This window comes from Oncorhynchus nerka, linkage group LG2 (genome assembly GCF_034236695.1).
Source record: "Oncorhynchus nerka isolate Pitt River linkage group LG2, Oner_Uvic_2.0, whole genome shotgun sequence".
Taxonomy (NCBI): domain Eukaryota; kingdom Metazoa; phylum Chordata; class Actinopteri; order Salmoniformes; family Salmonidae; genus Oncorhynchus; species Oncorhynchus nerka.
The window spans coordinates 39,734,118-39,758,285 of record NC_088397.1 but is presented as its reverse complement, the minus strand read 5'-3'; the positions used below and the strand labels follow the sequence as shown (position 1 = coordinate 39,758,285).

Genomic DNA, 24,168 nt, shown 5'->3' with positions numbered 1-24,168 from the left:
AACTAACTAAATAATCACAGAAATGCATAAACAAACAACAGTTATGGTTACAAGGAAATGATAGGGGAGGTTCCCTAGTTGGCTAAGCCTATATGATGGCTTGGTGGACAAAGGGAAGTGGGTGTGGACGGAGAACAGCGGGAAAGACAAACAAGTAATCACTACACAGTTGATAATTATATTAATTTAAATGCTAATCCTTTGCACATGAACACTCACTCATTCGGGAATAACTGCAATCCAATATATATTTACGCTCAATGTGTCATCATGATCTCTGTTGGAATTGTCCGTCTATCTGTTGGAGAGTTCGTTGGAGTGTCTCTCTCTCTGCTCCCCTGGAGATCAAAGTCTTTCGTGGTTAGAACATCATTTGACATTATTTCTAGCTGCAGACTAGTAATTAGTATCTAAGATTTGCTCTTATTCTGTTGGGATCGATAGTCTCAGAGTTAACTATTTCCACCCTTGTAGCCAATGCTCCACGTGGTATGGTTAGGAATTCAACATCCATTCCAACCTTAGCGGACACTGAGGTTTTTGTGGTCTGAAGTTGATTTCCTTTTTTTTTTTAATTCGTAACTGTAGAAAAGGGCAGTTCCATGATGCCAGATCATGTCTGTGCTCACGGGGGTGGGCCAAGGACTTAGTTCAACTTTAATTATATATTTTTGTATTCCCTTTAAAGGTTTAACATATTACATCATTTCACAAATAGTTTAATCTATACTCATTCATTTTATACAAGAATTAGATGCAAACCCCATAATTGAGAAATGTACAAAGGAAATACACTTGTCATACCTGTCCCTTAAGTGTCCACGGACCATTCCCACCTCCTCACAAGTGGACATTTTATATCAAATCCCCATTTTGGGGATTTAGGATTTCGCCATGTGAAATGTCCTTTGTTCTCTCTGTGTTTCTTTCTGCGTGGCCAGGGGGAGAGAGTCTCCTCCAGGAATTTATGACCTGAGATAACAGAACTTTGGTGTAGGAGAGAGAGAGAGAGAGAAGGGTAACCCACTAGCTATACCCAAAAAGGGCCACTTCATGACAACACTGAGCTGTAGTCAATGAATAGCATTCTCACATAGGTGTTCCTTTTGTCTAGGTGTGAAAGGGCAGTGTGGAGTGCAATAGAGATTGCATAATCTGTGGATCTGTTGGGGCGGTGTGCAAATTGGAGTGGGTCTAAGGTTTCTGGGATAATGGTGTTGATGACCAACCTTTCAAAGCACTTCATGGCTACAGACGTGAGTGCTACAGGTTGGTAGTAATTTTTATTTTACCTTTACTTAACTAGGAAAGTCAGTTAAGAACACATTCTTATTTTCAATGAAGGCCTAGGAACAGTGGGTTAACTGCCTTGTTTGGGCAGAACGACAGATTTTTACCTCGTCAGCTCGGGGATTCGATCTTGCAACCTTCCGGTTACAAGTCCAACGCTCTAACCACTAGGCTACCTGCCACCCCATTTAGGCAGGTTACCTTAATATTCTTGAGCACAGGGACTATGGTGGTCTGGTTGAATCATGTTGGTATTACAGACTCAGTCAGGGAGAGATTGAAAATATCAGTGAAGACACTTGCCAGTTGGTCAGTGCATGCTCGGAGTACATGTCCTGGTAATCCTGCGGCCTTGTGAATGTTGACCTGTTTAAAGGTCTTAAACACATCTGCTGCGGAGAGCGTGATCACACAGTTGTCTGGAACAGCTGATGCTCTCATGCATGTTTCAGTGTTACTTGCCTTGAAGTGAGCATAGAAGTTATTTAGCTTGTCTGGTAGGCTTATATCATTGGCCAGCTCTCAGCTGTGCTTCCCTTTGTAGTCTGTTATAGTTTGCAAGCTTTGCCACACCCGATGAGCATCGGAGCCGGTGTATTACGGTTCGATCTTAGTCCTCTATTGAGGCTTTGCCTGTTTGATGGTTGGTCAGAGGGCATAGTGGAATTTCTTATAAGTTTCCAGGTTAGAGTCCCACTCCTTGAAAGCAGCAGCTCTACCCAATTAGCTCAGTACAGATGTTGCCTGTAATCCATGGCTTCTGGTTGACGTATGTATGTAAAGTCACTGTGGGGATGACGTAATCGAGGCACTTATTGATGAAGCCAGTGACTGATGTGGGGTACTCCTCAATGCCATCGTAAGAATCCCGGAAAAAATTCCAGTCTGTGCTAGCAAAACAGTCCTGTAGCTTAGCATCTGCTTCATCTGACCACTTTTTTATTGAGTCACTGGTGCTTCCTACTTTCATTTTTGCTTGTAAGCAGGAATCAGGAGGATATAATTATAGTCAGATTTGCCAAATGGAGGGCGAGGGATAGCTTTGTACGCGTCTGTGGAGTAAAGGTGGTCTAGAGTTTTTTTTCCCTCTGGTTGTGCATTTAACATGCTGGTAGAAATTAGGTAAAACTGATTTAAGTTTCACAGCATTAAAGTTCCCGGCCACTAGGAGCGCCGCCTCTGGATGAGCGTTTTCCTGTTTGCTTACGGCCGTATACAGCTCATTGAGTGCGGTCTTAGTGCCAGCATTGATCTGTGGTGGTAAATAGACAGCTACGAAGATTATAGATGAAAACTCTCTAGCTAGATAGTGTGGTCTACAGCTTATCATGATCAAATCAAATCAAATTTTATTTGTCACATACACATGGTTAGCAGATGTTAATGCGAGTGTAGCGAAATGCTTGTGCTTCTAGTTCCGACAATGCAGTAATAACCAACGAGTAATCTAGCTAACAAATCCAAAACTACTACCTTATACACACAAGTGTAAAGGGATAGAGAATATGTACATTAAGATATGTGAATGAGTGATGGTACAGAGCGGCATAGGCAAGATGCAGTAGATGGTATCGAGTACAGTATATACATATGAGATGAGTATGTAAACAAAGTGGCATAGTTCAAAGTGGCTAGTGATACATGTATTACATAAAGATGCAGTAGATGATATAGAGTACAGTATATACGTATACATATGAGATAAATAATGTAGGTTATGTAAACATTATATTAAGAAGCATTGTTTAAAGTGGCTAGTGATATATTTTACATCAATTCCCATTATTAAAGTGGCTGGAGTTGAGTCAGTGTGTTGGCAGCAGCCACTCAATGTTAGTGGTGGCTGTTTAACAGTCTGAGATAGAAGCTGTTTTTCAGTCTCTCGGTCCCAGCTTTGATGCACTGTACTGACCTCGCCTTCTGGATGATAGCGGGGTGAACAGGCAGTGGCTCGGGTGGTTGTTGTCCTTGATGATCTTTATGGCCTTCCTCTGACATCGGGTGGTGTAGGTGTCCTGGTGGGCAGGTAGTTTGCCCCTGGTGATGCGTTGTGCAGACCTCACTACCCTCTGGAGAGCCTTACGGTTGTGGGCGGAGCAGTTGCCGTACCAGGCGGTGATACAGCCCGACAGGATGCTCTCGATTGTGCATCTGTAGAAGTTTGTGAGTGCTTTTGGTGACAAGCCGAATTTCTTCAGCCTCCTGAGGTTGAAGAGGCGCTGCTGCGCCTTCTTCACGATGCTGTCTGTGTGGGTGGACCAATTCAGTTTGTCTGTGATGTGTACGCAGAGGAACTTACTGCCCTCTCCACTACTGTTCCATCAATGTGGATAGGGGGGTGTTCCCTCTGATGTTTCCTGAAGTCCACAATCATCTCCTTAGTTTTGTTGACGTTATTTTCCTTACACCACACTCCGAGGGCCCTCACCTCCTCCCTGTAGGCCGTCTCGTCGTTGTTGGTAATCAAGCCTACCACTGTTGTGTCGTCCGCAAACTTGATGATTGAGTTGGAGGCGTGCGTGGCCACGCAGTTGTGGGTGAACAGGGAGTACAGGAGAGGGCTCAGAACGCACCCTTGTGGGGCCCCAGTGTTGAGGATCAGCGGGGTGGAGATGTTGTTACCTACCCTCACCACCTGGGGGCGGCCCGTCAGGAAGTCCAGTACCCAGTTGCACAGGGCGGGGTCGAGACCCAGGGTCTCGAGCTTGATGACGAGCTTGGAGGGTACTATGGTGTTAAATGCTGAGCTGTAGTCGATGAACAGCATTCTCACATAGGTATTCCTCTTGTCCAGATGGGTTAGGGCAGTGTGGTTGAGATTGCATCGTCTGTGGACCTATTTGGGCGGTAAGCAAATTGGAGTGGGTCTAGGGTGTCAGGTAGGGTGGAGGTGATATGGTCCTTGACTAGTCTCTCAAAGCGCTTCATGATGACGGAGGTGAGTACCACGGGGTGGAAGTCGTTTAGCTCAGTTACCTTAGCTTTCTTGGGAACAGGAACAATGGTGGCCTTCTTGAAGCATGTGGGAACAGCAGACTGGGATAGGGATCGATTGAATATGTCCGTAAACACACCAGCCAGCTGGTCTGCGCATGCTCTGAGGGCGCGGCTGGGGACGCCGTCTGGGCCTGCAGCCTTGCGAGGGTTAACACGTTTAAATGTTTTTACTCACCTCGGCTGCAGTGAAGGAGAGTCTGCATGTTTTGGTTGCGGGCCGTGTCAGTGGCACTGTATTGTCCTCAAAGCGGGCAAAAAAGTTATTTAGTCTGCCTGGGAGCAAGGCATCCTGGTCCGTGACTGGGCTGGTTTTCTTTTTGTAATCCGTGATTGACTGTAGACCCTGCTACATACCTCTTGTGTCTGAGCCGTTGAATTGCGATTCTACTTTGTCTCTATACTGACGCTTAGCTTGTTTGATTGCCTTGCAGAGGGAATAGCTACACTGTTTGTATTCGGTCATGTTTCCGGTCACCTTGCCCTGATTAAAAGCAGTGGTTTGCGCTTTCAGTTTCACGCGAATGCTGCCATCAATCCACGGTTTCTGGTTTGGGAATGTTTTAATCGTTGCTATGGGAACGACATCTTCAACGCACGTTCTAATGAACTCGCTCACCGAATCAGCGTATTCGTCAATGTTGTTGTCTGACACAATACGGAACATATCCCAGTCCACGTGATGGAAGCAGTCTTGAAGTGGCTTATGGGCTAGGCTACATGAGGTGTGCAACTATGATTCGAAAAAGTCACGAAAAAAAAGGCATTGTTTCTTGCATTACGCTGGGCATCATTCGCAAGAGATAATATATAATTCACAAGTGATAGGCTAATATGGTCACCCATCAGACTATTCTTGATTTAATCTCGTCTTTCAATATACTAAATAATAAATATGTGAAATTTGTTTTGATTTAGAGTGGACCATTATCATACACCTGTCTCGAAACAGTGGAAGGGGAAAAAAATTATCTGTGCACTTAAAAAGCGAATGGAGGACGCTTTTCCCGTGGTTCATTTTTATGCCGACCAGGTAGGCTATACTCCTACTGTAAAGAGAAGCAATGTACTTAATATTAGGAAAGTTGAGAAATAAATATAGTAGGCCTAGCCTATAGAAAGCTGATGGGATCCTCCTCTTTTTAATAGAGGCCATCACTCTGTTTTCTCACGCAATTGCATAGCCTATAGAAATGTTACGCAACATGAGCTCATGGGTTCTCATGAAGTGCTTGATTAGATTTTCGATTACATTTGCATTGATATCTGAGTGATTAGAGGGACAATAGAGTGCTGAGTACCAGGCTGTTAGCAAGTTTAGTAGACTACTAATGACCATCAGCAGCATCAGAGCTTGGAGAAGCCTAATTACCATGACTAATTGGTCACGTGGAATTTGACTGCCTTCATGACTCGTGACCCTAAGCATGCTCCCTCGGCTGTCTCCGGAAGTATACAATCAGCTCCTTCGTTTTGTTGATGTTGAGGGAGAGGTTATTTTCCTGGCACCACTCCGCCAGGGCCCTCAACTTCTCCCTGTAGGCTCTCTTCATTGTTGGTAATCAGGCTACTGTTGTGTCGTCTGCAAACTTGATAATTGAGTTGGAGGCGTGCATGGCCACGCAGTCATTGCTGAACAGGGAGTACAGGAGGGGGCTGAGCATGCACCCTTGTGGGGCCCCTGTGTTGAGGATCAACATAGAGGAGGTGTTGTTTCCTACCTTCACCATCTGGGGGCTGCCCGTCAGGAAGTCCATGACCCAGTTACACAGGGCGGGGTTCAGACACAGGCCTCCGAGCTTAATCATGAGCTTGGAGGGTACTAGGGTGTTGAAGGCTGAGCTATAGCCAATGAACAGCATTCTTACATAGGTATTCCTCTTATCCAGATGGGATAGGGCAGTGTGCAGTGGGATTGCATCGTCTGTGGGAACTATTGGGGAGGTATGCAAATTGAAGTGGGTCTCGGGTGTCAGGTAAGGTGCAGGTGATATGATCCTTATCTTGCCTCTCAAAGCACTTCATGATGACAGACGTGAGTGCTACGGAGCGATAGTCATTCAGTTCAGTTACCTTTGCTTTCTTGGGTACAGGAACAAAGGTGGACATCTTGAAGCAAGTGGGGACAGCAGACTTGGATATGGAGAGATTGAATATGTCCGTAAACACTCCAGATAGCTATGCTCTGAGGACGTGGCTAGGGATGTCATGTGGGCCGGCAGCCTTGCGAGGGTTAACATGCTTAAACGTCTTACTCATGTCTTCCACAGAGAACGAGAGCACGGGACTGTGTCGAAACTCGTTTTTTCCGGGTTTCCAGTTGTCTTGAATTTACGGAAGTCGGGAGAGTTCCGAGTTCCCAGTAGTTTTCAACACGGCATTGAAAGGGCCAAACACATGGCTTGCGTCGGGTGTTGGGGGTTTACGTCATGACGTTGACGAGGAAGTGAACACGTGTGAGGAAAAATAAGAAGTCCACGTTTGCTGAGGCGAACCTTGAGTAGGTGAAGTTATTGTTATTTGCATAGCTAATCCGATATGTCAAACAGATCTGGTAAACATTCAAACTTAGCTCAATAACTATAGTGTGTATGGGAACCAGCCCGTGGTCTTGGATTTTCTTGAAAATGAGTTCAGTAAACGTTACTGAACTTGTAAACTTGAGGCAATTTCCACTCAACTCGCTAGATTGCTAACGTTAGCCATATGCATTGCGTCTTCATTTGTTTCAATTATGGGGTGGTAGTTGTCATGTATTTGTAGCTGTTGTATAGTCTTTGGATACTCTACAGTACATATTATAATCAGCAAATTGGGCTAACTGAGATGAGAGTTAACTGAGTAGCTAGGCTTGGCTAGAAGTAACTAATTGATAGTCAGCTAACGGTAACAAGGTAGGAATGGTGTAATATTAACGGGTATTTTATTTTGTTTCAGGAAAGTTCTTCCTCAACTGTGAACTTCAACATGGCTGTCAGGGCATCTTTCGAGAAGAACAACGAAATAGGCTGCTTCGCCAAATTAACAAACACATATTGCCTAGTTGCAATTGGTGGGTCAGAGAATTTCTATAGGTAAGATATGTAGCATCTTTTCCAGACGTTGCTTGCTAGCTAACGTTAACTGATCAGATCAAACTTCCAGCGGCATAGCTAACTAGCTTGAGATGGTACATTTATTTTCAACCAACCTTGACGATACTAACCTAATTTTCGAATAGAAAGGCACCAGTGTTTGTCTTTGTTAGGGGTCCTCATTAGCTACTTTTCCTGGGGTCCAAACATATTAAAGCACTTACATTTAAAAGTATATATGTAATGTAACCTTTATTTAACTAGGCAAGTCAGTTAAGAACAAAATCTTATTTACAAAGAATGTTTACTGGGGAACAGTGGGTTAACTGCCTTGTTCAGGGGCAGAAGGACAGATTTTATATCGCTCATCCATATATTTATATGTATATATTCTTATTCCATCTCTTTACTTAGTTTTGTGTGTTAAATATTACTGCACTGTCGCAACTTGAGTTGGGTGTCATTCAAAGCACACTTGATTTCTGAATCACGCTCATGAATCAGCACTGCGGTGGACACTCACCTGTCTTGATCAAGAGGACAGAGCATAAGAGTAAATTCCATAACAAATGGACAAGTAAAATTGTATTGAAAGCTTACATACAGTATTGTCAGCTTTCTCCAGGGAATGTTGTTATAAATGAGCATAGAGTACCATTTCCCTGTTTGACCACTAGGTTTTGAGTATTAACACCTCCACTGTGGGGCTCTATTGCTGTCATGGTAACATGAAATCAATGTTTTCAGTGTCTTTGAAGGCGAGTTGTCAGAAACCATCCCAGTTGTACATGCCTCAATAGCAGGATGTCGGATAATTGGAAGAATGTGTGTGGGTGAGTATAGCTCTGTAGGTCAAACAGCTAGGCTTTGTGCAAGTGCACAAAGAAACACAAAGCAATGTCATCAGTTCAACAGGAGAGTGGAATACTCAATTATGCTTTATGTAAGACCAATACTGCGCTTTCTATTTTCTGAAAATGATTTGGATAATTGACTGTCACAACGAATGTGCTAAATTTTAAACAATTTTGCACTTAGCCCAGCTAACCCTGCTCAACTACTTCCACAATAAATGTGCTATTCAGGGAATCGTCATGGACTCCTGGTGCCCAACAACACTACTGACCAGGAGCTGCAGCACATTAGGAATTGTCTTCCAGACACGGTGAAGATCCAGAGGGTTGAGGAGCGGCTCTCAGCACTGGGGAATGTCATAGCCTGTAATGACTATGTGGCCCTGGTGCATCCTGATCTGGACAGGGTGAGAAAAAACAACACCTCATACCTCTGTTTGTCATGTACAGTGCCTTGCGAAAGTAAAAAAAAATAAACATATCCAGCTGTTAGAATGGCCAAGTCAAAGTCCAGACCTGAATCCAATCGAGAATCTGTGGAAAGAACTGAAAACTGCTGTTCACAAATGCTCTCCATCCAACCTCACTGAGCTCGAGCTGTTTTGCAAGGAGGAATGGGAAAAAATGTCAGTCTCTCGATGTGCAAAACTGATAGAGACATACCCCAAGCGACTTACAGCTGTAAGCCAGCAAAAGGTGGCGCTACAAAGTATTAACTTAAGGGGGCTGAATAATTTTGCACGCCCAATTTTTCCGTTTTTGATTTGTTAAAAAAGTTTGAAATATCCAATAAATGTCGTTCCACTTCATGATTGTGTCCCACTTGTTGTTGATTCTTCACAAAAAAAATACAGTTTTATATCTTTATGTTTGAAGCCTGAAATGTGGCAAAAGGTCGCAAAGTTCAAGGGGGCCGAATACTTTCGCAAGGCACTGTATGATTGCAGTGCTGCCAACTCTCACGCATTAAGCGTGAGTCACGCATTTGACCCTCTTCCCAAGCCATACTTATTTCTCACGGGTTGAAAAAAGTACTGCTTTTATTTTCTAATTCAGTTTGTCAACTTTCAACTGTGCCTCCAAATCACTTTGAAATGGAAGCATATTGTGCCTGCAATTTTACATCATAAACGTTGTAACCTCGGAAGCTTCACCCGGGAGATCCACCATTTTCTGCCACCGCACTGTGAACCGCGGCAGATTGAAGCTTGTGATTTTGTTAAGGTTCCTGGGACCAAAGCGATTGGATGCGCGTTCGTAAAGAAATGATTAGCGTGGCGAAGGCAGCCACGGCAGACTGGATAGGCACGTTTGTTCTCAGTTGAACAAAGTTCATGAACTCAATTGTCAAAAGAGCAGCACAGGAAACTTGTAGCACTGTTTGCAAACATTTTTTAAAATTATATATATATATATATATATTTTTAAAACCTTTATTTAACTAGGCAAGTCAGTTAAGAACAAATTCTTATTTTCAATGACGGCCTAGGAACAGTGGGTTAACTGCCTGTTCAGGGGCAGAACGACAGATTTGTACCTTGTCAGCTCGGGGGTTTGAACTTGAACCCTTCCGGTTACTAGTCCAAACCACTAGGCTACCCTGCCGCCCCAAACATAATTGTCAACAAATGAATTTGCTGTCACTACTGTCCCTGTCGCAGAATGCTTCCTTTTGACAGCATGTGATAATATAGCCTGGTACTAGTTATTCAATCCTCCACTTGCATGAGCCTAAATCCATAGGCTACATTCACCATTGGCAATGTATTCACCATTGGCAATTTAGCACTAGGTTCATTAGGCTGTAACATCGAAAAGGCAGCATTCAGCAGGACATTTGGTAGGGTGACCTGATGTGTCGAACTGTATTATGAACATTATTTTGCCCAATCAGATTGTGTTCTTAACTGATTCTAGTGGGGGGACAATACATTGAAAGATCACTTAGGTTGGGTGTAGGGGCAGATTTTGGCTGTCATCGTGTCTTAAGGAGATTTGTCTTTTTTTTTCTTCACAATAGCTGATATAAGTCGTAACAATTCCCATCCCAAAATATAGACTAATTAGTGTTCTAATCTCAGCAAGAACACTACGGTTATTACTCATACTTATTATTGAACTTCTTACCATTTTTGCGTGTGTATTTAGGCTATTTGAAATCTGATATGCCAATTTGTCTTTTAATTTTAGATTTTTATTCAATGAGAATATTTTTAATAAGCTTTATGGACAGTGAGTATAGGCTAAGTCAGTGGTTCTCAAACTGGGGCGCACTACTAATAATTACAGTATAAATTGCGTTTAAAAAGGAAACCCTGAAACATTTTTAACTTTTTATGATAAGTGGTCATGAAATTACCTTTTTAAATGATGTATAATATAATCAACTGAAAACGGCTAGCTACAACAATTGTTTAAAAATTGCCTATATAGAGAGAGATTGTAATGGCGTCTTTTTGTAAGCACCTAACTCCGCCATGGTTCGTTGGACAAAGCCTATAGAGAGAATTAGTGCTGTTTTTGGATAAACGCTGGAATTAAGGTCTGTGTTGAACAAAAGCTTAGGAGATTTATGTTTTGTTTGCCATTCATTTTTCCCATAGGGATGACTGAATGAACAAAGAGGTAACTAATTTCCGGGTTTTATGACTACAAGCTGTCGAGCTCTCTTGTGCCATTGCCGTTAGAATGTTGGAAGCTTACCCGTAGAATTAAATGTAATGGGGCAGCTATGTTTTTGGATTGTAACTGGTGATAGAGGTACCAAATTGCATACACAGAGATGGAACAGGGTTTTATAAAGATTTGTAAATACAGGGCCATAGAATTCACACACTATCCCCACAGAAACATTTTTCCAATAGGGTCGCCAAGTACCACAATGTGGTCTTATTGGACAATTTCGCATTCCCATACCTGTGTGAAATGTAATTGTAATATGCCCAGAAATATCTTAATGTTCATACTGATGTAGAATACTCAACCAAATGAGCCAGATGTATAAATATGTTAAATTATTCACAGAATGTTGGTCAGAATTTGCCCAAAAAGCTGTCCGAATTGCTGATTTCTGAAGATTCTGTCAATTGCACAATAAGGGAGATTGGTTATATTATATATATGTTATATGTGAGGAGGTAATTATATACAATTTGAATGGTAATTCCATGACCTTTCAGACCCATTTGTTCAACCAGGTTTAACATGTATCGGGGTTTCCCTTTAAATGCAATTTATACAGGTAATTCTGATATGTTTCCTGGAAGTGAAAGTTCTGTTGACCTGAACATTACGAAAATGTGTATGATGGATCGAAGCTTTCCAATGATTTATGTTTAAAGGGTATAAGTGAGCAACAATTTGTTGTATATTGACATTGTTTGTCCTTGGGGAAATTAATGGGATGGAGGGATGAAATAAAGAGTGATTAAACACAGAACTACCATTGATGCACTTCTGTCAGACATTTTCCAACTCCAGGGACATAGACCCCTCCCTTCCGGCTAATTGACTATAGGTCATAAAATGCGAATAGGCTATATTGAAATGCCCCTTGCCTCAAATGTCCTGCATTTTAGTATTGTGCACAAGCTGCTAGGAAATGGTAGGCATAAATGCAAAATATCTTGCCTATGTAGAGTAAGATGATGGTTTACTTACCTCAATTTCGACTTCGACTCATCTGGGCTCTTTCTATAATTACAACCCAATTTTCAGGCTACCCAAGACTAAACGCTGGCGTTGGAGGCAAGGGGGGGGATTCTGACAAGATTAAGTAGACGGGAAAACCAGCCACCTCTTCCTGGCTAATGTACAGTCACTTGATAATAAGATGGGTGACCTCCGATCGTGGATTTGCTACCAACGGGACTCTTGAAACTGCAATATTCTCTGCTTTTATGAAACATGGCTCTCGGACAAGACACCCCATGGCTATCCAACTCGATGGATTCTTTATTCACCATGTGGACAGGACAGGGGAGTTAAGGAAATTGAGGGGGAGGAGTTCATCAACAACTGGTGTGCTGACTTGAGCGCGGTGGAAGAGCCGACCCGTTTTTCACCGACTTGGAATACATGTTCAAATGCCGACCCTTCTACTTCCGAAAGGAGTTTTCAGCTGTTATCGTGACTGTTGTATACATTCCATCCCTGGACAAGAAAAATAATAAGCTGCCACTTAACGAACTGTATGAGGCTATAAACAAGCAGGAGAACTTGCATCCACAGGCCGCTTTTCTGGTTGCCGGCGATTTAAAATAAATAAAATAATAATTCTGTCATTAAGACATGATGTGCAACTTCGATCAACACGTCTCCCTCGGCACTAGGGGCAATAAAGTCCTAGATCACAGTTATTATACCCTCAAGCAAGCATACAAGGCCATACCTCGTCCCCTATTCTGCAAATTAGATCATGACTGTACTCATGGTTCCTGTTTACAAGCAGAAGTACCCTAGACCAGGGTTTCCAAAACTCAGTCCTCGGGACCCCAAGGGGTGCACGTTTGTTTTTGTTTTTTTGTGCTAGCACTACGTAGCTGATTCAACTAATCATCTCGCTTTGATAATTTGAATCCGCTCTTTACTGTTAAGACAAAAACCAAAACGAGTTTGGAAACACTACCCTAGACCCACTCCCAAGCCCACTACATCATTGGGGCCGAGCTCCCTGCCGTCTAGGACCTCAATATCAGGCGGTTTGAAAGGAAGGCCTGGAAAATCGCTAGACTCCACTCACCCAAGCCACAGACTGACTGTTCTCTGCCCCCGCACGGCAAGCGGTGCTGGTGCATCAAGTCTGACACCAACAGGCTCCTGAACATCTATCCACAAGCCATAAGACTGCTAAATAGCCAACTACACCGAACTAAAATAAACACATGTAAAGTGTTGGTTTCATGAGCTGAAATAAAAGATCCCAGACATTTTGCATATGCACAAAGAGCTTATTTCTCTCATTTTTTGCTCAATTGTTTACATCCCTTTTAGTGAGCATTTCTCCTTTTCCCTTGGTAAATCCATCCACCCGACAGGTGTGGCATATCAAGAAGCTGATTAAAACGGCATGATCATTACACAGGTGTACCGTGGACAATAAAAGGCCACTCACAAATGCGCTGCTTTGTCACAACACAATGCCACAGATGTCTCAAGTTTTGAGGGAGCGTGCAATTGGACTGCAGGAATGTCCATCAGAGCTCTTGATAGAGAATTGAATGTTCACTTCTCTACCATAAGCTGCCTCAACATCGTTTTAGAGAATTTGGCAGTACGTCCAACCGGCCTCAACCGCAGACCATGTGTAACCACGCCAGCCCAGGACCACCACCTTCACCTGCAGAATTGTCTGAGACCAGCCAACCGGACAGCTGATGAAACTAAGTGCTTGCACAACCAAACCATTTCTGCGCAAACTGTCAGAAGCCATCTTAGGGAAGCTCAGCTGCGTGCTCGCTGTTCCTCACCAGGGCCTTGACCTGACTGCAGTTCGGGGTCATAACTGACTTCAGTGGGCAAATGCTTACCTTCGATGGCCACTGGCATCCTGGAGAAGTGTACTCTTCATGGATGAACCCTGGTTTCAACTGTACTGGGCAGATGGTAGACAGCGTGTATGGTGTGTGGGCGAGCGGTTTGCTGACGTCATAGTTGTGAACCATGTGCCTCGTGGTGGTGCGGTTATTGTATGGGCAGGCATAAGCCACGGACAATGAACACAATTGGCATTTATCGATGGATATTTGAATGCGCAGAGATACCGTGACGATCCTGAGACTCATTGTCGTGCCATTCATCTGCTGCCATCGCCTAATGTTTCAGCGTGACGCAAGGATCTGTACACAATTTGTGGAAGCTGAAAATCTCCCAGTTCTTCCATGGGCCTGCATACACACCAGACATATCACCCATTGAGCATTTTTGGGATGCTCTGGATCGACGTGTACAACAGCGTGTTCCAGTTCCAGCCAAAAATCCAGCAACTTCGCACAGCCATTGAAGAGGAGTGGGACAACAGGCCACAATCAACAGCCTGATCAACCATGCAAAGATGTATCACACCAGATACTGACTGGTTTTCTGATCCACGCCCCTAGCTTTGTTGTTTTTGATTAGTTGTATTTTTAAAATCATTTTTACCCCCTTTTATTCCCTCTTTTGTGGTTACGATCTTGTCATCGCTGCAACTCCCCAATGGGCTCGGTAGAGGTGAAGGTCAAGTCATGTGTCCTCGGAAACATGACCCGCCAAGCCACGCTTCTTAACAAGCACTTGCTTAACCTGTAATCCAGCTGCATCGTTCAACTGACGACTGTCATCAGCCTGCAAGCGCACTGGCCAGCGACAAGGAGTCGCTAGAGCACGATGAGCCAAGTAAAGCCACCCTGGCCAAACCCTCCCCTAACACGGATGATGCTGGGCCCATTTTGCACCTCGCTGTCGGACTCCCGGGAACGACACAGCCTGGGATCGAACCCCAGGCTGTATAGATGCCGCAACACTGCGATGCAGTACCTTTGACCGTGCCTTAGTCCATAGATAAGGGCCTAATGCATTTCAATTGACAAATTTCCTTCACATTATTTTTTTCATGCTCATCCCTAGTACGTTGTCTGATGTAGGGGATGTTAACACACTTCCCATGTTTGTTTAGGAGACTGAGGAGATCCTGGCGGACAGTCTGAAGGTTGAGGTGTTCCGTCAGACAGTAGCAGAGCAAGTTCTAGTGGGGAGCTACTGTGCCTTCAGCAATCAGGGGGGACTGGTACACCCCAAAACCTCCATAGAAGACCAGGATGAGCTCTCCTCCCTACTCCAAGTGCCTCTTGTGGTGAGCGGTAGTTGTCATAGTGGTGCTTATGCTCATTTCTACATTGTCCCTAGCTCCGACTGCAAGGCTCATGTGGATCTGAATCAATCTGATACATATAAGCAATGTGGCAATAGATCTACCTTGCTCTCTGATAGGCAAAGTGGAAATTTCTCCATATTGTTTACATTTTTGTTTTTGATCTACTTAAGTGCCCAGGGGGGCACATTACATCAAGTTGTTGCTGAGTTCTTGAGTTGTTGCCAAATCTCCCCCTCTCTGGCACTCCACAGGCTGGAACAGTGAACCGTGGTAGCGAGGTCATCGCTGCAGGGATGGTGGTAAATGACTGGTGTGCCTTCACTGGGCTGGACACCACCAGCACAGAGCTGTCCGTCATCGAGAGTGTGTTCAGACTGAGCGAGGCGCAGCCCAGTGCAATCGCTACCACGATGAGAGACTCTCTAATTGACAGGTGAGTGATCACTTCTGACACCATGAGAACTCACAAATTTTAGGCATCATCTAGAGGTTGCTTCATTTCCTTTTTTCACTAAAAAAATCTATGTATGACCTGAAAAGGCAGGGTTAAGATTGAGCCCGAGAGACAGGCATAGCCACCTCATCCATTTATAATGCGAAGTCGTCTTATGTCACAGCACGTGGCTTTTCGTTTTTGAAGCAGCATTTGGCCCTTGGGGCTGTATGTTTGAGGCCCCTGCTTTCATCCCTTTAGAGATCCGACTTTCATAAAACCATGAGCAATTTGCTCACGTTCAGCTGTGTTCAACACTAGACTGAATCTATTTTCTGACTAGGCTATTAAAGTTGCCATACAGCCTCCTTTTCACCTCTTATTATGTGATTTACCTGACAATGAGGGCTTTCGACTTGTTAGGCGAACTCAGCCAACTAGACGAAAGTAAATTAGTGAAGTCGGGGGAGGTGCATCTGCGACAACTTAGTCGGCCACTGTTGTGTTTTTCAAACGGCAAGGCTCAGATCAACATGGCAGTGTCAAAGTAGTACCATTATATAATTAAACTTTTAGAAAACAAAAGCATATAGCTCTATCCTCCATAACACAGACTAACTGAAATCATATGTGTGTATCCTACAACAAAAAAATCCGTATACATGAATTGCAACAAAGTTGGTTCCTGTTTCAGTCACATCTTTGGTCATGTTTGTGTGGGTCAAACAAAAACAACCTAATGATTGGTTGACAGTAGAGCCTCCCACAATACAGGCAATGGCTGCACTTTGAAGTTGTTGAAGAACTGCAGAAACATCCAGTCAACTTCATGACCTTTGAGCACATTAACATTTTCTGATATCAAAATGGGGTTGTAGGCCAAACATTTCTGGGTTGCGGCTGATGACGTAACAAATCACCTTTGTTGGTTTTTGGGGAGGTATTTTTCAGAATGCACAGAAGTCTTCAGAAAAACGATTTATCTTTTTTACACTTGAAGAGGAACTGTCACTGTTTTTAGCACTATTAAATCATATTAAAATGATTCATATAACCAGACTCGCAGGCGGACCGTGGTACAGATCCGGACCCAGAACGGGGTCAATGCGGGTCCCAATTTTATATATTTATTTTTGGAAATGTCGGGCTTTCATCTTACTGCTGTTGACAGTTGTAATAGTAGAATGCACAAGGTGCAATTCTGAAATTTGGTAGTGCGTGGGAAGTTTTTAATTGAACCTTTATTTAACTAGGCAAGTCAGTTAACCTCTTGCTTCTACTCGGGACGCTTGCGTCCCAACTAGAGCTCTGGAAATGCAAATGCGCTACGCTAAATGCTAATAGTATTAGTTAATACTCAAAAGTTCATTAAAATACACATGCAGGGTATCGAATTAAAGCTACACTCGTTGTGAATCCAGGCAACAAGTCAGATTTTTAAAATGCTTTTCGGCGAAAGCATGAGAAGCTATTATCTGATAGCATGTAACACCCCAAAAGACCCACAGGGGACGTAAACAAAATAATTAGCATTTCGGCGTTACACAAACCGCACAATAAAATAGAAAACATTCATTACCTTTCACCATCTTCTTTGTTGGCACTCCTAGATGTCCCATAAACACTATTTGGGTCTTTATTTCGATTAAATCGGTCCATATAAAGCCTAGATATCGTTATATGTAGACTGTGTGATAAACGAAAAAAACATCGTTTCAAAACGTAACGTCATTTTTTTAAATTCAAAAAGTCGACGATAAACTTTCACAAAACACTTCGAAATACGTTTGTAATGCAACTTTAGGTATTAGTAAACGTTAATAAGCGATAAAATTCATCAGGAGGCGATGTAAAGATCATTAGCTGTCCGTCTGGAAAAATGTCCGGCTAGAAACTCAACGAAAATATCCGGTCCTAGACCTGAGGAGATACGGTGCCCTGCATGTGTTTGACCAAGAAAAAACTCGAAGGGAAATGACAAGACTCTAGACACCGTGTGGAAGCTGTAGGTACTGCAACCTCAGTCAATTAATTGTGGTTCACCTTTATCAATGGGTTCAAGTAGCGCATGGATATATTTTCCCATTTTCAGTGATCAGTTTTTCCTGTGCTTTTCGATGTAAATGCCGTTCTGGTAAAGCCACAGCAGTGATTTAACCAGTTTTATAAACGTCTGAGTGTTTTCTATCCACACAGACTAAGCAAATGCATATACTATATTCCTGGCATGAGTAGCAGGGCGCTGAAATGTTGCGCGATTTTTAACAGAATGTTCAAAAAAGTAGAGGGTCGACTTAAGAGGTTAAGAACAAATTCTTATTGACAATGACTGCCTAGGAACAGTGGGTTAACTGCCTTGTTCGGGCAGAAAGACAGATTTTTACTTTGTCAGCTCGGGGATTCGATCAAATCAAAATCAAATGTATTTATATAGCCCTTCGTACATCAGCTGATATGTCAAAGTGCTGTGCAGAAACCCAGCCTAAAACCCCAAACAGCAAGCAATGCAGGTGTAGAAGCACGGTGGCTTAAATAAAACTCCAGAGAAAGGCCAAAACCTAGGAAGAAACCTAGAGGAACCAGGCTATGAGGGATGGCCAGTCCTCTTCTGGCTGTGCCGGGTGGAGATTATAACAGAACATGGCCAAGATGTTCAAATGTTCATAAATGACCAGCGTGGTCAGATAATAATAATCACAGTAGTTGTCAAGGGTGCAGCAAGTCAGCACCTCAAGAGTAAATGTCAGTTGGCTTTTCATAGCCGATCATTAAGAGTATCTCTACCACTCCTGCTGTCTCTAGAGAGTTGAAAACAGCAGGTCTGGGACAGGTAGCACGTCAGGATTCCATAGCCGCAGGCAGAACAGTTGAAACTGGAGCAGCAGCATAGCCAGGTGGACTGGGGACAGCAAGGAGTCATCATGCCAGGTAGTCCTGAGGCATGGTCCTAGGGCTCAGGTCCTCCGAAAGAGAGAATTACAGAGAGCATACTTAAATTAGCAACAGACACCAGATAAGACAGGAGAAGTACTCCAGATATTCCAAACTGACCCTAGCCCCCCGACACAAACTACTGCAGCATAAATACTGGAGGCTGAGACAGGAGGGGTCAGAGGGATATCTTCAACCACCAACTTACCATCCTGAGACAAGGCCGAGTATAGACCACAAAGATCTCCGCAACGGCACAACCGAAGGGGGGGCGCCAATCTAGACAGGAAGATCACATCAGTGACTCAACCCACTAAAGTGACGCACCCCTCCTAGGGACGGCATGAAAGAGCACCAGTAAGCAAGTGACTCAGCCCCTGTAATAGGGTTAGAGGCAGAGAATCCCAGTGGAAAGAGGGGAACCGGCCAGGCAGAGACGGCAAGGGCGGTTCGTTGCTCCAGAGCCTTTCCGTTCACCTTCACACTCCTGGGCCAGACTACACTCAATCATATGACCCACTGAAGAGATGAGTCTTCAGTAAAGACTTAAAGGTTGAGACCGAGTCTGCGTCTCTCACATGGGTTGGCAGACCATTCCATAAAAATAGAGCTCTGTAGGAGAAAGCCCTGCCTCCAGCTGTTGGCTTAGAAATTCTAGGGACAATTAGGAGGCCTGCGTCTTGTGACCGTAGCGTACGTGTAGGTATGTACGGCAGGACCAAATCAGAGCGAGCCTTTTGGTTACTAGTATAACGCTCTAACCACTAGGCTACCTGCAGCCCCAGTTTCTCTGCCCATTCACTGAAATACCTTAGATCTCTATCAGAAATATCCAGTTGATTAACTATTAATCCATGTTAGCTGGTTAGCCTAACTTACCTATCTATCTAAACTTTGTCGTTCATCATGGCCGGATTGTGTCCAGGGGCCTCGACCCCAAGTGGACCCCATTTGATTTTGTTGAGTCACTCTGGTATCATATGACCACACAAGACATGGCAAAATGTGTAGAATCTCAGGAAATTAGCTTTAAAATGGCACAATGTTCTCTCTGCCAACGAGGGGTGAGGTTTGAGATGTGGGGGTTTGTTACTACACCGATAAATTACAATATCCATCCAGCCACCTAGGAAATTTGTTGTGACCGGACCTTCTTAAATAGTAGTTGAGTATCCCTGATATACACCCTCGGGAAGAATTACACATTGTGTGACCAGTAAGCACATAGATGCGCTACTTTTCCTGTTTTTATAAATTCATAGGATGTTTAGAAATTACATGGAGTCTGGAATTTGTGAAAATTCTATACTGAACAAAAAAAATAACCGCAACATGAGCTGAAATAAAAGATCCCAGAAATGTTCCATATGCTTCAAAAAGTGTATTTCCCTAAAATGTGCACAAATTTGTTTACATCCCTGTTAGTGAGCATTTCTCATTTTCCAAGATAATCATCCACCTGACAGGTATGGCATATCAAGAAACTGATTAAACAGCATCATTGTTACACAGGTGCACCTTGTGCTCGGAACAATAAAAGGTCACGCAACACAATGCTACAGATGTCTCAAGTTTTGAGGGAGTGTGCAATTGGCATGCTGACTGCATGAATGTCCACCAGAGCTATTGCCAGAGAAGTGAATGTTACTTTCTCTACCATAAGCTGCCTCCAACCTCGTTTTATAGAATTTGGCAGTGTTTCCAACTGGCCTCAACCGCAGACCATGTGTGGGAGAGCAGCTTGCCTATGTCAGCGTTGTGAACAGTGTCCCTCATGGTGTCTGTGGGGTTATGGTATGGGCAGGCATGAGCTACGGACAATGAACACTATTGCATTTTATCGATTGCAATTTGAATGCACAGACTTACCGTGCATGGTAATGCATTGCGCTAGGATCTGTACACAATTCCTGGAAGCTGAGAAATGTCCCAGGTCTTCCATGGCCTGCATACTCACCAGACATGTCACCCATTGAGCAACTTCAGGATGCTCTGGATTGACAGCGTATTCCAGTTCCCGACAATATCCAGCAACTTCGCCCAGCCATTGAAGAGGAGTGGGACAACATTCCAGAGCCTGATAAACTCTATGCGGAGATGTCGCGCTGCATGAGGCAAATGGTGGTCACACCAGATAGTCACTGTGAAATGTGAATTTGGACCAATCCCTGACAACCCATTCATCAAAATGTAGCTATGAAGCTTTACTTTGTAACTGCTGCTGTTTTTTTTTCGTGTCTCTGAAAAATCAGAACGATTCCAGTCAAAAGATGTCCGATGGCCGTGAAACACCCTCAGGACTTTCCCATACTTCTTGGCGATAGTGTCACATCAGTCTTACTAGAATACCCTTCGCAAAGAGCAAATATGAAGACCTCGGGTTTGACAAAAAGGGCTGTCCCGCAGATTTTAACGTTCTTTGCGCTGCACTTACTTTACATTTGGCTCATTGAGTAAATATCATACCAGTATTACAATTTTTATAAATGGGAAACAACTGTCACTTATTATTTATGTATTTTGACAACCACATTGACATTTAGTGAAAACGGATTTGTTAACTGCTGTTTTTTTTCTCTCACATAACTTCCATTGTTTGTCGTGTCACCTAACACCCTACCTATATTAAATACAACACCAGCTTGATTTCGTTTTTATACATATTCACTTTTACAGAAAGTGATTTGATCAATTGATAGGGACAGTCACACATTGTATAAGATTACTTCCCAAGCAAAGTCCAATTTCTTTGGCTCCTTCTAAAGAAGGTTGTAGCTCAGCTTCTAAATGTCATGGAGACAAATCAAAGATATTCCCATGTTCATCAGTAGTGTCTTCCCCTGGCATTTTACAGCTTTTTTCTAGCATAAAGCATAACGTATTTATGCATTGTTTTAGATCGGTATAAACAATCGCGAACTGTAAAGTATATATTTTTTACCCCTCAAATCAAGGAAAGACCCGCCCCGCCCCACAAAACGTTGGCGCACCCTAGGTTGGGAACTCCTGAGCTATAGCCTTAGTCACGTACTGCATAGCAAGACTGACTGTGTTGATTCCCAATCACTGCTTTTTTCATCTGTTTTTGTCCAAGATATTGAGTAAGTGAAACTGAAACGGTGCATCGTCTGAATGGCTGGAAGCAGCAGAAAATGTACTAGCTGTGATGTACAACCTGATAGCAATATTTTTTTGACTACCTAGTGATTTATTAGTAAATTTTATTAATCATGCAGTGACTGCATCCATATAATTCTGCTAACAATAAACTTACTAGGCGCGTGATGGAACTTAGTTTTAAACCTCCAATTTGGTTTTGAAGCATAAATGGCAAATGTTATATTTTTGACAGATTATTAGACATTATCGGTTCGTTTCATTTCTGCACAGTAGGTCAAAGTGTCAGTTACTTTTAAGTGTGTATACAATACTGCATTTATACTTGGGATATCGTTTTTCAATGGGAAGTTATAAAATAACATTAAGATGCTGATGGAGATTTTCAGACATTCAATTACCAGTGCAGATAAAATGCTATACTGCTGCAGCATCATTTCTAATATAAAATTATTTCTCTTTTTCAGCCTCGCATAAGATGCCATTCTGCCTTCAATGAAAGGTTTGAGTCATCCCTGAAAATCTGTTGCAGAACACTTGCTGTCATTTGATATGGTTAACACCTTCCACGTTTAGCATTGGAAATATGTATGGTATGTCAATGCTAGACTTCCCAATTCCTTAAAGAGATGCTCCGGTACTAGGAAATTATTTTTTTAAACCTCCCGCTTTGGGCTGGATGTGTCAATGTGTAGATCATGCATAATATATGAGAAGAATACTTTCTTACCTCAATTAGCCATGTAATCCTTAGTTTGAAAGCGATTTTTCTTGAAGGTGTGCTGCACCATTTTCCTTACATGTTCCCCCATATGGTCCAGCACTCTAGCAATTGGAGTTCTAGATTGATTCCCCCCTCATCTATAGATTAATGAGGGGGGAATACTATTTAATCCATTTTAGATTAAGGCTATAAAGTTAACAATGTGGAAAAAGTCAAGGATCTGAACTTTCCGAATGCACTGTATGTGATGTAGTACGCAATTTTCGGGGACTACTTTTGGCTACTTTCATAAGTACCGGAAAATCTCTAACTTTGTCCAATTACCATGTTTGGTTATTGAAATGTCGATTTTTCTGTAAAACAGCATCATAAAATGTAAAATTTGAATGCCAGGTTTTCGTTCAACGTTTTTTAACCATTTTGAAACTGGTGTTAAGGTGGTTTCCTTGCTGTGGGAAACTAGAGAAATGTTAATGTTCCCAATGTGAAATGGAAAATGTACATTAAGTTTGTCTGCAAATCAATTACAGTTAAGTCTTGCATGGCAAACACGTGGTTGAGATATTCCCTGCTGATTTTTTGCAATATACAAAAAATGGATTCCCATATAAGATCATGTTGTATTTGTCACACTATCTGTTTCTTATTGACAATTAATCTTTGATTTTCTTACCTTGACCTTGAATGAGACTTTGGTTGTGGTCAAACCTTTGAGTGATGACATTATTTTAGGGCTGGATTGAATCGATTGCGCCGAAGATCAGCGTTATAGTATGATTGAAATTTAAAGGTAATCTTTCCATGTTCGTGGAGACTGCATAAGTTAGCGCTATTGGAAATTGCACTATAGCGCTGAACTTCAGTGATATGGTTTGATAAAGGTTGTTTTTTTACTCTCCCCTGTCCACCTACATGGGTATTTGGTGCCCTCTGCTGACAACTTACATTGAAAACACATGACTTTCTTTAGTTTTTTTTAGACCCACTCCCAGTACAGTGACATCTCATTTAATTTGTACATTATATAATGCACTATAAAGTATATAGCTTCTTTACTATATGCATGTAGCACATTCCTTAACACTAAGCTATTGGCAGTAATTTGTGAGTAAATGTCATGTACTAGGAATGCACCAATAAGCATTACTCTGGAAAAGCTCTTTTGACCCACTCCTAGTACTGCAACAGTTTGGAGTGAATAACATGTTCATTTTTGCATTTTATTTTTTTATTTGGATGAAGTCAAAGTTGAGACAAAGGTATTTGTCATAAGCCCTGTATAACACAATACACATCAAAATACAATATACACAAGAAGCTAAATGTAATCAATCATAAAACACATTCTTCAGCTGTCTGAAATGCCCTAAAGCCTGGATGGGCATCTGCGATCAATTTCCAAACAAACAAAAATGTTGGGGGGGTGGGGACTCTGTCGGGGTTCAAAACTGCAAATGTTTCTCTCCGCCCCATGGCAACGTGTAGATTTGCAGAAAACTCGCTTTAAAACGGCAACATTTTCTCTACGCCCTATGGCAAAATATGTACTACAGGAAATGTACTCTAAAACTTGTTTTGTCCTCTGTCAAGAGGGGGGTGGGCTGCTAAAATGTTTTGCGTGCCAGGTGCCCAACATTTTTTCGCTTAGGGCCCCTCATGATGAGTTACATTTTTTTGTGGCACCCACTCACATCAAAGTGGGCTGTAGAGGCACCAATACTATAGAGTAGATTTAGCATCTCTGTGATCAGGTCTGGTGACTCATGACTCTAATTTAACAATGAAGTAAGGCAGGAATAAATTACCTTATTGGTCGCTTAGGGCAGCAGGGTGCCCTCGACCCAGTTTATATATACATTTTTAAAAATATTTTTGGGGAACTGTCAGAGTCCCCATTT

General features: G+C 42.7%; 1 protein-coding gene across 2 annotated transcripts; it reads left to right on the top strand.

Annotated features, from left to right (window-relative positions):
- Positions 1-6,677: 6,677 nt before the first annotated feature.
- LOC115135144 (eukaryotic translation initiation factor 6-like) lies at positions 6,678-22,883 on the top strand. 2 transcript variants are annotated; one of them, XM_029669499.2, is made up of 7 exons: positions 6,678-6,784; positions 7,222-7,358; positions 8,106-8,191; positions 8,444-8,619; positions 14,868-15,044; positions 15,317-15,498; positions 22,014-22,883. In XM_029669499.2, exons 2-7 carry the CDS (start codon positions 7,252-7,254, stop codon positions 22,021-22,023), a joined length of 738 nt encoding a protein of 245 aa, XP_029525359.1. In that variant the 5' UTR covers positions 6,678-6,784; positions 7,222-7,251; the 3' UTR covers positions 22,024-22,883. The 2 variants fall into 2 exon arrangements, with proteins under 2 accessions (XP_029525359.1, XP_029525367.1); XM_029669507.2 differs by lacking the exon at positions 6,678-6,784 and adding an exon at positions 6,787-6,838.
- The last annotated feature ends 1,285 nt before the right edge of the window (positions 22,884-24,168 follow it).

Excerpts from the sequence above, each read along its gene's own strand:
- LOC115135144 (XM_029669499.2), top strand. The coding sequence starts at position 7,252 with ATGGCTGTCAGGGCATCTTTCGAGAAGAACAACGAAATAGGCTGCTTC. Across the intron at positions 7,359-8,105 it reads GGGTCAGAGAATTTCTATAG|TGTCTTTGAAGGCGAGTTGT; the intron begins GTAAGATATGTA and ends CAATGTTTTCAG. Across the intron at positions 15,045-15,316 it reads TACTCCAAGTGCCTCTTGTG|GCTGGAACAGTGAACCGTGG; the intron begins GTGAGCGGTAGT and ends GGCACTCCACAG.